Source organism: Temnothorax americanus, unplaced genomic scaffold, assembly GCF_048541705.1.
Source record: "Temnothorax americanus isolate GAGA-0224 unplaced genomic scaffold, ASM4854170v1 Scaffold9, whole genome shotgun sequence".
Lineage (NCBI taxonomy): Eukaryota > Metazoa > Arthropoda > Insecta > Hymenoptera > Formicidae > Temnothorax > Temnothorax americanus.
This window is the reverse complement of record NW_027509812.1, coordinates 91,680-104,460: the sequence shown is the minus strand read 5'-3', so window position 1 is coordinate 104,460 and position 12,781 is coordinate 91,680. Positions and strand designations below refer to the sequence as shown.

Here is a 12,781-nt window from a genome sequence, read left to right as displayed (position 1 = left end):
TGGGCGATTGGTCGTCGGAGAGAAAAGGAGGGAATGTAAAAACGGAGAACAAAGTTAGGCTGAGTTTCCATTGAGCGCGTCACGCGTCGCGTCGTCACAAGTTAACCAATCAAAACATCCTATTTCATTACATTCTTGTGACGGGATCGAAATAGGATGTTTTGATTGGTTTAACTCGGACGACGCGACGCGTGACGCGCTCAGTGGAAACTCAGCCTTAGGATAGAGTTCCTAAAGTCAGAATTTGGACACCACGTCGTCATTTGAAGGCTAATTATGAAACGTTTTTCAAAAATGTTGGTGTCAATTTATTACTAAAAAATATATTTATTTCAATAATTTACATGTATAAATTCAAACTCTTTTGAAGAACTCTAATTTATGTCTTGAACAGTGGCTAAATTTTCACCTTCGACCGTGAAAGCTAGGGAGTTTTATGTAGGTATGTATTACATGAGCGGGACTCAATTGACTGCGTCGTCAATTGATTTAAAATAAAAATATCTGATTGGTTGGTTCAGGGGAAAACTCCAGACATCGGGAGCTGTGAGTGGCTGTGATCAATCGCTGTGGTCAAACGGGACGGTCCCTTCTGCTTACCAGGCGCGAGTTCTGATTGTCTTCTGCTTTTCTGCTTTCTGCTATTCTGCCAAGGTGTGAATTTTTCCTTCTTCTTGGATTTATATTGGCTCCTGCCTCTAATACGAGGTCAATATGGCGTGTGAATTTTTCCGAAGAGCGTGGTTCTCGAACGCAGCTCTGCTGAACGCGTCCATTTATTTCATGCTCAAAACGTGCGCGCGATCTAGGTATTCGCGACCAGTGTTGCGAATCCGCGCCCGGTTTTTCGAGCATGCGCGGCGAATGCAATAAAGTGAATAAAACACAATACGAAGAAAGGATGCATATATATATATATATATATATATATATACATAAATATTTTTCATTATTTTTTCTTAAATTTAAAATTTTTTATGTATGTATGTATGATCAACGGTGCATCCTTTCTTCGTATGTATATATATATATATATATATACATAATCACATACATATAAATATAGGAAGTTTAATAATCTGTGTTTAATAATAAAATTAAAGGTACACTGAGAGAGAGAAAGAGGAAAGAATGCTGAAATAATTTCGAACAAAACACATGGTTCGAAATAAAATATTTTATTTGGCAGAAATATTAAGAATGCCAATATAGCTTTATTTTCTACAGGATGAGAGGAGCTAACCATCTTTTAAAAATATTTTTATCTAGCCAGGCACTTAAAAATTCTCTGATTCTACGTTAATTCTTAATAGCTCTTTTACCAATAGATTCCATTACGCACAAATATAAATAATTTGTATCTAACTTATTCTAAGCAAAAAAGGTGCATTATTTAAAATTCTAAGGACAATTTCGAGAATTCAAAATTTTTATTCATAAATATCAAGTATCCGAAGAGACAGGACTATCAGGAACATACATGATATTCAGAATATACGTATTACAATATTCTAAACAATCTAATGCCTGATTTTCCAAATATTCATTTATTTGCGATACAAAATACAACAAAATTTTCCATTGTATGAGCCTAAAAGTATCTGTTTTGTACGTCTTGGTATTAACACAAAATATCAAGTTACGTGGTTAAAGTAAAATTTAACTCGTAATATTAACTGCACTTGTTCGAATCAGATTATAATTGAATTTGCATATCTAAAGATAAAAGATAAATTATTTATGCAATTAACCAACATTGTTTTATAAAAACATTTCTGTACAAAATTAATCATAAAATAATAGTACATATTATCTTACATTAAATACAATTTTAGTGAATATTTCGTGCTCTCGAAATTATGGATACATATGTCCATCTTCAATTTTCAACTATGAAAAAGTAGCAAATTAAATAATGAATACATCTGCATTAAGTAACATAGGAACTAAAATACGGTGTAACAGTATCTCAAAAACGATAACGTTAAAAAAACATTGAGTAGCACATGGCTCAGATAATCTACATGTATCACCTATTATCCTTTTTACGATCTATTTAATAAAATCTGCAAAAACACGCTAAACTCTCACATCACGACAGGCGATTTTGTTTAATGTATACTGCTAGCTAAATACCATAATATACAAAATCCGTTAAGCATAGCATCATCAGCAGTTCATGTAGTTGTATGAAAATACATCTAAACTTTTAAGGTAATAAATAAAAATTGCACGTTTGTTTTGGTCAGAGAGTATATATGCCTTTTTAATGTAATTAGTTATCATTTGGAGTGTAGATGTTCTTCTTCATCATCACTATAATCATCACTTAAATAATGATTGTTTTGTGAAAACTCAAAGCGTCCCGTTTTCTTTGGTGGTGGACTGCAAGATGAGATACATAAAATAATTTCATACATAGTTATACATACATACCATACATACTCAGATACGCATGAGAGATGTTTCATAGAGAAAGTATATTCAAAAACCCGTACCTTGTCTGGTCTTCATCGTTGTGGCTGCTGTTACTACTGCTTGGGCTGCTATCCCTTTTCGGACTTGCCGGTGGTGATAACGCTTGCATTAAACGACCTTTACTCTCATTCCAAATTGTTGACTGCAAATATAAATAAAAAAATTCCAATCCAAAATCTATAGAAAATCAATTTTGAAATTCTTCAACTTTTGTACGTTTTGCAGACGATATAATGGAGAATTTTCCCCATGACTAATAATCTTAAGATTCCTGAGATAATTCTATCCTTGTTTAATTAGATTAGAAGGAAGAAACGTTGAGAATTGACACGTTGAAAATGTACAGCTGTTTATTAACTGTCAAGGGAAAGGGATAGACTTCGGAACAGTATTTTCAAAGTGTGCTGAAGTGATATCTTATGCTTGTGTATCTTTTTATTTGGAAATTGCACGCAAGAATTCTCAACGTTTCTCGCTTCTGATGTCATCAAATAAAGAGTGGCGAGTACCGTGAGGAGCTTTAAATTTTAACATTTACGAGCAAAGATTACAAGAGAGTTTATATTATTAGAAGCAACATAAATTTGGGAAAGTTTGGTTAACACAATATAATCCTGAATGCAAATTCAGGCCAACATAAAATAAATAAGTACTAATAAAAAGAACGCAGTTCAGAGAGAAAAGGGCGATTAAATGAAATAAATAATTCTGAATAAAAATACTGAATAAAATATATATTTTAATTATTTTAGTTAATATATATTGCAAGAGAGGAAAACAGGGAAAACGAAACGAAAAATGGACGCAAGAGCGCCTTAAAAGTGCTTCCTTGTAGTAATACGTAGAAAGGACTTGTAAAGTGCACAAGTTTTAAATACATTTAACCATAAATGTTAGATATGATACATGATATTTAAAAAACTTAAAAAAGTGTAAGTACTTTTTAGAATAAGAACGTTTATGGAAATTGTGAGCAAAGTTCAAAATTCTAGGCTCCTTTATATATATCCCTGATTTTTCTCAGTTTTCCCAGTTTTTCAGGTCTGTGGCAACCAATATATCTTCATACAATTCACTTTTTCCAGTTAGAGCATATTTAAAAGCATATCGAAAGACCCATATGTACGCACATGTACATATGAACGTACATACCAATCTGCCTTCTCTTCCGAACAGCAAGAGGAAAGCATCGATAAAATCTCGAGATTTCTCTTCCCATTTGCTTATCATATCCATTCGTTTCTCGCCAATGTTTTCCATTACTCGTTTCCCCTTATCTTTTAGGTCATCAAACTTGTTTTGTAGGCGAAATTTTTTCTCCTGTAAGATTCGTCTCATAAGCGTATTTGTTATAACTATTCTTTATAAATCTACTATCTTGTGTGTGTGTGTATCATTCTTCCAAAATAATTACAAAGTAGTATTTTCTTTTTAATAATGTTTGTAACAATGTAAGTGTGACAAACGAATATTACACAATAATTGACAATCACTTACATTGAGAAAAGACACATTAAGTTCCTTTGCGCTGTAGCCTCGTGCGAGATTTCTTCTGACGTATATGTCATAATCTTTTACTATCCTCGCAACTATATCCGACGTGGAAACACCTTCCGTTCTCTGTGTGGCTACAAACATGCCTTTAGCTTTCAATGTAGCATAAACGTCCTCTCCATCATCCGTCATGTATGGTATATCATCATGAGCAACAAAGTCAATCTGTAATACAATACACAGTTCGTGTAATTTCTATATAAAATAAAATGCGCATTTTATTACACAAATTTAAAGGCATAAAAATATGTACGTACCTTGTGCTTTTTTATAAATTCATCATCAAGCTCCCAAGGTGCGTCTCGAACAACTTCATCTACGTATCTACAATGTTTAACAGCATCGTATCTTTCTAAGTCTGTCATTACAGTCCTTCCTTTTTTGTTATGTGTCAAATCATCGTTACACACTGTAAAATAAAATTATGGAGTTGACATACTATAAGTATATTTATATTTTATTTTAATAGTAGATCAGCGATGTAATATATATAAATTTGTTATAATTGCAAGAAACATTTAAGATATAAGCATTAAATAACAAAGTTTTCTTAAACAATTTTGCATAATTACCTCCAACGATAAGATAAACATTTGGAAAAATATTCTTTGCTTGTAAAAGTTGCCGTGCATGTCCTTGGTGAAAGAGATCATAAATACCATCGGCATAAACTCTAATTTTCCTAGGAACTAAAAAAAGGATTATTTTAAGTGATATATAGAAATAGGAAAATGAAACAATATTTAATATTTTTAATAAGAATCACGTTAAAAGTTAAAACGTACCTTTACCACTTCTTGCTTGTTTTAAAGTAATTCGCGTGTTATAATCGCATGCATTTCTCTCCACAATAGCATCTGGATCATCGCTGAAAGGTGCTTCTTTACAGATTGACTAGAATAAATAACAAGAGAATACATTAACGAGATGATAAATAATAATCCGTATAAAAAAAAATTAATTAGATTGTTGATTTTTAGTACGCAAATAATCACGTATATGTAATGTTAAAAAAAAAATTCTTTTTCACGTTCTTAAATTTATATAGTCAGGACATATAATTAACGTGGCACAATTTAAATTTTTATTTTAGGATTACACTATACTTATAATTATTTCTTCAATTTGTTGTGTTATATAATAAATAACATTACTCTTATCTTTTGAATATATTATACGAAATAAAGAAAGAAATAAGTATATTAAATAAAAATAAAAACTTACTGGAAATCTTTCCTGACAAACAGAAACTTGACCATTACAATCCTTCAAAAACGTTAAACCCTCACTGCTACTTTCGTTGTAATTCTGTTGGGATCCCCAAGTCATTGTTCTTTTAATACAATTCAGTTATATATATTTATATAATAGAGATGTGATTTTTATATTTTTCTATCTCAAATATTGTAATTAGTATTTTATACTAAAAGCACTTGATAATTTAAAAATAAAGACCCCGCGCACCGCATTTAACCACTTTCAGATATTACATAACTACCGCACATATATATATATATAAATAAAAAGTCGGATCGTACTCAATATGCTTAAATTCAATATATGCCAGGGTATGCTTCAATAGAAAGTTACCGCGCAAGACTAGCAGGCAATAAAGCATTTCCTCAGCTTTTATCACTACTGGATATGCCAATCTGGAATCACGCCAGACTTATTATCAGTTAAAAAGCAATATTACGTATTATCTGTAGACAACACTTTCCACGTTAAAGATTAGCCCCTGCTCAGTATTGTATTTAATAACAGTAGACCCAACATACCCAGAGTTTATAAACGTAACACGCGTAACGTTGCAGTCTAACAAAACTGAATAATCAAATGAGATAAATATGCACATACGTGTACGTTAATCTAATGCACGATATAAATATACATGTGTGCATGATGAAAAGGTCATTTATGTTACATTCATAAGTATGGAAAATAGATCTCTCTTGGGAAATACGCGAGTCTCGCGTAAAACGCCTTGCCACGTGCCTACGTTTCCACGCCGAACCGATAGCGAACGGAATGCTTACAGGGTGAACCGGAGAGTCTTCCCTGGAGCAGGACGCTTTTTCTCCGTTAACGCTGTTCCGATGGGACGCGGTAGTCAGCATAGTTTCCTCTCTGGTGCGCTTCCTGGACATTTTCTTACGTTTGCAATGGTGTTGCCATGCAGCCTCGATTTAACTGCAAACGAACAAGCACTTGGTTACTCCGATTAGCCACCGGCAAATTTACGGGATTCCGCGACGCGGGATCTATCGTTGATAACTACCGATGCGCGTACACAAATGCAAGGGGGGGGAAAAGAAAGCTTCTCGGATCGAACACGAGCGGAACGTCCTCGCTGGAGGTCGAAATCGACTCCAGGGACCAGGGTTTAAAGTTTAGGACATAGAAGAAAAATTCCAAGGGGGCAATCACGCTATCGCGGACGCGATAGCGAGCGCGTAATCGGCGGCATCCTCGCGTCGGCGGACGTGGGCCTCGGCCTCGGGGGAACGCGGCTCTCGGAATCCGCGATTCGCCGGTTGACGTCACGGCGCGGTGCCGCGCCTGCGAGCGGCATGCCACGCACGCTCGCGCCGTCGTCGTCGCCGTCGGCCGCTCGCGCGTCCCGTTGAAGAAGGAAACATTCGGAGCGCGACGCGATCGTCTCGGAGTGGAATCGAAGAAGGCCGAGAAGGGCTTGTGGATCCCCGGGTGGTGGTGCGTCGCTCGTGCGGGGGGCACTTACGCGTCGGCGGTAGACCTTTTTCGCGTAGACCCCCTCTTCGGCTACGGAAAAGGTTGGAAAGGTTGGAAAGACGCTTCCACGTCGGCGATTCTCCTCGGCGCCCGGAGCGCGATCGCGATCGAACGATAACGGAGTACGGACTGCCGGGACTGCTGCGCGACGGAACTCGCGACGCAACAAACGCAACTTCGGTGCGGAAGCGTCCGCAACGCGTTCGTGGTTCGTGCTTCGTGCGCGAGTCGCCTCGACAGCTGACCCAGCAGACGCTCGCCGCGCGATAGGTCTGAAAATCTGAACGGTCTGATTCCTCGCGTATATAGCTGCGCCCCTCGCACCTACTCATCTTTCCTCCTTCTCGCGCCCGTCGCTCTCGCCCGTACATCCGTCTCGTTTCGGGTGCGGGAAAAGTGCAACCTCTTTCGGGAGCCCTAAGGCCTAGAGGCTAACGGCGCTTACGCGGGACAGGACAACGACGAAAGTTGACGCGCGTCGTTGTTTGGAGTCGCTGAAACGGGTTCGTATTTTGCATCGCGCGAAACATGTGCGCGAAGAAAAAAGTAACTGACCACGCGCACGTTCAACGTTCAACGAGGGCACGCCGCGTCGCCGCGCTTGACGATTGGTGGATCTGAACTCGTAAACGGAGCGTTTTAGCTCCGTAAGTACTCCGGTCCGTTCTCCGTTTGATAGAAGATTGACGAAACGGGGAATTTCCTTGGTTTTGATTATCATTCCAGTAGTGAGTCAAGCCAGGAAAATTGCGTGTTTATTTATAAGAAAAGTATGGCGTAGCTGGTAGAGCTAAACTAAGGGAATTTTCAAACTGGAGTAGAATGGGTTGAACTGAATAAAAAAGTCCTGTTTTTTTTGCGACTATGGCGATAAGTAATTAATTATTGATTAGTCGCAGCGGTAAAGATATGCGGGTCAGCGTGCGTTTGCGCAATTTGGCGAGGAGACAGCTCAGCGTTTAAAATTGCTAACATTGCTACGCGCGCGCGGCGAGTTGCGAGGCACTGCGACTTGGGAGGAGCGCTGTGTAAACAACAACGGAGGCTATACCGAGCAACATTATTTGTGTATAGCTGTGTTGTTTACTTGTTTATAAAGCGCTCCCCTTTTCTGCTGGGAAAACTGGTGCAACACCGGTGCACCCTGCGCGCAATTTTATTGTTCCACTGACAAAAATTTGTCAAATTTTAAACATTGAAAATATGTGAACTCTGATTTTCACTGTGCAACAATAAAATTGCATTCAGGGTGCACCGGTGTGTTACTTATAGTATCGTATTTCCAGTTTTTGTCGAAATGGATTTTAATGGAATTTACGTTTTTCGATCAACGTATCAGGATTTTAACTGTATAATTGTTAAAGGTTCCATTATTATTATTAGTTCTTAAGATACAATGTTTAGAAAAAGTCATATTAGAAATCGAAATGTTGTTTTTTCTAAATTAATAATAATGGAGATACAATTCTTTTTCTCTAAAACACAGATACGTATATATTGCATATAACGTCGAAATTTCTTGCTGGGTTGGATAAAATTTCGAAAGCCGTAAATTGGGGATTCTTGCGGTAGACAATGCACGATTCGAGATTCGCTATTTTGTTAATTGCAAAGACTTATATGTAATAGTTAACCGACGTACGAGATTATATAAGTCTTCCGCCAGCTTTGTGTTATTAGATATAGCTTCTAGAGAGAGATAAACTTCCAAGGAATATCCCGATAAATAAAGCGGTGAAATAAAATCTGTCTCTCTTTCTTTCGTCACGGAGATATCTATATATTAAGATGAAATTTCAAACTAAACTAAATTGAATTTAATAATAATGTACATTAAATTTAAAAATTACAAGATTGAATTAAAATTTAATTTAATTTAGTCCAATTCTAATGTTCTAATTTCTTCAAATTTTATTAATACGATGGACGATATTTTTCAGTTGTGACAATAAAAATAAAACAAACGCCTAAAGAGTGCTATTTAGCAATCATGAGATTTTATGTCCGTTTCTACCAATGCCGATTAACTTTATATATCTCGGTTTAACTTACTTTTTATCCTTTTCTAATTTTAAGAATTAGAAAAAGATAAAAAGCAAGTCAAACCGAGATAAAGTCAATCCTTATTGATAGAAATGGACATTAGAGTATAACAATTCCTTTTCCGGGAACAGAGTCCAACTAATCTCTTTCGCCAGGGATTCGCAGAACGCGATCTCATTCGCCCGGCAAAAGAAAGAAAACGCAAAGCCGAAAGTTTTTCCAAAACTTCGCCACGCATATATATATAAGTATGCGAGCTCCTCCGCGCAACGCGTGATTTTGCGCGCATTGTGCGCATGATTTGTTTCGCCGTAATATTCGCGACTTGTCGCCGGCGATCTTCCTTCCGCTTTCTCTCTATACATTCTTTCGTTCACGACACGCGTACCGTTACGTTCGGTTCCATCGACATTTCGCTGAATTAGCCCCGCGCTAATACCGGACGCGCCCCGCGTTCAGCGAACAAAGAAAGTCAACGGAAGTCAATTTCAAACGTTTTAACGCAAACAAAACGCTCCCGGCGTCCGCGTGGGTGAAATAAACGTCAGTGCGCCGCCGAACGTTTCGCTCCGCTCATTTCTCTCTCCTCCTTTCCTCATTTCAGTAAACACCAAATTAACATGCGATTAACATGCCAGTTATATATTTCCTAATCAACAATGTAAATACCTGATGCATTTACATTGCCGAGTGGGAAATCATACCTAGCGTGTAAGTTCCCAGACGGCACAATGTCTTAAAGACGTCTTGTTGCGATTTTGGATATTGTGCTGTCTGGAGTTGCATGTCCCTCGGTGCGTGCTGGGATCCAACGTCCAACCGATGTTACATCCTCTAATTGTTTCACGTTTCAAGCGCGGGAAATATAGGCATTAATAACGCGGCGCAGCTACAAAAAGAACAGAACTGTCATCGGCACGTGACAATGTTGCCCCGTGAGTCACGAGTCACGAGTCACGAATAGTCACGAAGGAACCCGCTCTCGGTTCCCACGTCGCGTGTTCCATCGATCACGGGCGTCCGCACCCTCGGAAGTGCCCCGCTACCGACGTGCGCGCGACACGTCGCCGCGGAAGTACGACGGCACACGTACCGCGTATACACCGCGTCGTGGGAGTCCCGCGCACCGCTGGGATTCTCCGACGCCCTCGTCGCGCGCGTCGCAGCGTTTATTTATTTATCTTCAAGCGGGACACACACAATGCCAGAATGCCATTGCCTTACCGTTATTGGTCACTCCGTGACGGCCGCGCGCGCATTCGTGTCCGGGTCCGGCGGCCTTCGAAATTTGCCGGGCGTCGCGACGACGGGGAACGTGGGAGCGTCGACGCGCGATATCACGCAACCGAGCCCACCGCTATAGCCCCACGCCCCACCGGGGAAGGGAGAGAGATTTCCGCGATTCTATAGTCGCGCGATTAGAGAGGCTTATCGCTCGGGCGCGCGCGCGCACGCGTCCGATAATCCTAATCCCGGATACGCGCGCGATGATCCTCCCTTTATTTTATCGGCACCTCGCCGCGCACTGCGTCCGCTTTGGCCGCTTTAACGTACGCTTTTTATCGTCGCGGATACACGTATGAGCGCGGCGGCGATAGAGCGGAGCGGGCGCTATCCGCGTCCGCGACTCTCGGGCGAGAGCAGGCGAGAGGGCGACGATGACGTAATATCGGATGATCGCCGGCGTCATGTGCGCGCCCGGCCGTTTATGCCGGCCTGCACGTATGTACAGTCCATACGCGCGCGCGGATGTGTGTACGTATATGTACATACGTGGAATACGGCCCGCAAAAAGCGGAGGAGACAACAACAAAAAAAAAGAGCCGACGCGAAGCATTCTCGGAATTTTTCCGTTCCGAGAGACCACCGCTCGCGATGCAAATCGGTGAATCCGAAATGAGATCTCTCGGTTTACGTTATCAAATTTAAAATATATAAATGCAATAGATACTCATGTTTTATATTTTGTAAAATAAATCTGATTGTATATATATGCGCAAAATCATATTTTTAATTTATTTTGCGTGTGTATGTGGATCATCGTATTTAATGATTACAGGCAACCCTCGAATAATGCGATTAATTAGTTCTGTGTTATTGAAAACCGTGCAATTTAAGGTTCCAGATAAAAATAGATACTTGGTCTCAAAGGATTAAAAAAAAACAAAAAAAAAAAAAACTTAGAAAACTTGAAAAAAGTAAGGTTGTCACAATTTTTTATCGTGCAAGTACCGTATTATTCTAAGTTCACCTGATACACATAATGAATGCGAACGTATGACGGTCGTAAGTCTGTTTTAATAGCTGGCGCTGTTGTACTTTCTGCATTTGAAATGAAGTATCTAATTATACATAATTACAGAGAAAAGAAAGGAAAATGAGAGGCACATAGGAATTTCAGCTGCGAGGAGCAAACTTGAATCGGAGATCGACGGCCACGACTGCGGGAGATGCAGCCTTCCGTATCAGAACGCCATAGTCGTTATATGCTTCAGCGCTTCGCCTATTCTCTTTTAATTCTCAGCTCAATTTGCGAAGAAAATATTTTGAACAATATTCGAGCATGAGTGCGAAAAATATTTAAGAGTTACTGTATAAGCGTGTACATAAGCGCGAGATGCAAAGTATACCGCTACGCGAATTACGCTCTCAAATCAGGTTTCCTCCGTTACTTTAAAACATGTGTGCGTTTTCATTTTACGGCGGATCACCGGCCGCTTACCTCGTAAAATTGCGGGCGCATAATGCACCGTAAATTTCATCGTTTCACGCGTTCGAGTGAAGAAAGGCAGCGCGATTATCGATTTTCCGTTAACCGCATTTTCCGGTCGTCTTATAAAATAAAATAAAATAAAAAGAAACGACGAGTCTCTGAGATACATTCGAAATTTGATTTCCATTTTATTCTGATTGACGACAGCTTAATCTTTTCCCTGTTTTCACTAGCTAATTATAGACGCATATGTTAATCGGCCGTTATAAAAAGTTCGATATCAGGACTGAGCTGTCCGTTCACGTTGACCTGTCTCACCCTTCCAATATATTGATATTGAAATATGTGAATTACTCGTGTAAAATGAAACGGCAAAATGCGAGTGCTATAAATAAATGCATTTGCAATATCCCGTTATATTGTGACATACGATGCAAGTGTTAATGCCTTGGGAAATCATATACGCGCCACGCTCGTCAACCATCTACGAAAATATTTTATCGTTCGCGACAATGATCGATAAAGCGACACTCCGTAATTTGATATACGAATGATATGCGTGATATTTTTAACTATTCCAACTTCGACGGTACGTTTGAATTGCATGCCGATAATTAATACGCATTTCTTTTGCCTCTCTTATCGGCTTTTACACGTCATGGAAACGCCTATAGGATAGTTATCGTATATAGCCTTGTAATATATATAAATTTTAGATAATTTAGATAATTTAGATAAATTACTCGAAGATAATTATACTGGGCGAGATAAACGTCGAAACGTCGACGAGCAGTTAACTCTTATCGATTATTTAAGACGACAACTCTTGCAAAAATTCAACGATGTACGATGTATATTATACGTTCTGTTTACGCAAAGTTTTGCAAAATATACATACTGGCCAATAAATTAAATTTATTAAAATTAAGATGTATGAATGTAGGTGAAGCAAAACAAACGATTACAAAGCTGAGATTTATTTTAGCTAGTAATGATTTTAAAATAATCTCTATATAAGAATTATATATAATTTTTTCTTTCTTTTCACATTGATTTTTACTCTCTCTCTCCCTCTCTCTCTCTCTCTCTCTCTCTGTGTCGCAAATGTGTATCGCATAAACGTCATAAACAGTCCTGTATCGATTCTTCCGATGTATTTGCTGCAATTATGTGCATCTTACAAGATCGTGTTGTTGACTTTCGGTGAAATAACGAGGCTGTACCGTATATCATGGATACTTA

General features: G+C 38.8%; 1 protein-coding gene and 1 long non-coding RNA gene across 8 annotated transcripts; one reads left to right on the top strand and one right to left on the bottom strand.

Annotated features, from left to right (window-relative positions):
- Window positions 1–1,528: 1,528 nt before the first annotated feature.
- LOC143907928 (choline-phosphate cytidylyltransferase A) lies at window positions 1,529–10,422 on the bottom strand. 7 transcript variants are annotated; one of them, XM_077425064.1, is made up of 11 exons: window positions 6,831–7,026; window positions 6,773–6,799; window positions 6,069–6,222; window positions 5,257–5,340; window positions 4,818–4,926; window positions 4,605–4,721; window positions 4,290–4,441; window positions 3,976–4,197; window positions 3,631–3,798; window positions 2,499–2,620; window positions 1,529–2,385 (listed from the first exon to the last, which is right to left on the bottom strand). In XM_077425064.1, exons 3-11 carry the CDS (start codon window positions 6,177–6,179, stop codon window positions 2,283–2,285), a joined length of 1,188 nt encoding a protein of 395 aa, XP_077281190.1. In that variant the 5' UTR covers window positions 6,180–6,222; window positions 6,773–6,799; window positions 6,831–7,026; the 3' UTR covers window positions 1,529–2,282. The 7 variants fall into 7 exon arrangements, with proteins under 7 accessions (XP_077281190.1, XP_077281191.1, XP_077281188.1 ...); XM_077425065.1 differs by lacking the exons at window positions 6,773–6,799; window positions 6,831–7,026 and adding an exon at window positions 10,051–10,422; XM_077425062.1 differs by lacking the exons at window positions 6,773–6,799; window positions 6,831–7,026 and adding an exon at window positions 9,531–9,895.
- LOC143907932 (uncharacterized) lies at window positions 7,100–11,803 on the top strand. The gene is made up of 2 exons (XR_013260007.1): window positions 7,100–7,430; window positions 11,189–11,803. It is a non-coding gene; the product is annotated as an uncharacterized LOC143907932 (long non-coding RNA).
- The last annotated feature ends 978 nt before the right edge of the window (window positions 11,804–12,781 follow it).

Excerpts from the sequence above, each read along its gene's own strand:
- LOC143907928 (XM_077425065.1), bottom strand. The coding sequence starts at position 6,179 with ATGTCCAGGAAGCGCACCAGAGAGGAAACTATGCTGACTACCGCGTCC. Across the intron at positions 5,341-6,068 it reads AAGACTCTCCGGTTCACCCT|AATTACAACGAAAGTAGCAG; the intron begins GTAAGCATTCCG and ends GGATCCCAACAG. Across the intron at positions 4,722-4,817 it reads ACAAGCAAGAAGTGGTAAAG|TTCCTAGGAAAATTAGAGTT; the intron begins GTACGTTTTAAC and ends TCCTTTTTTTAG.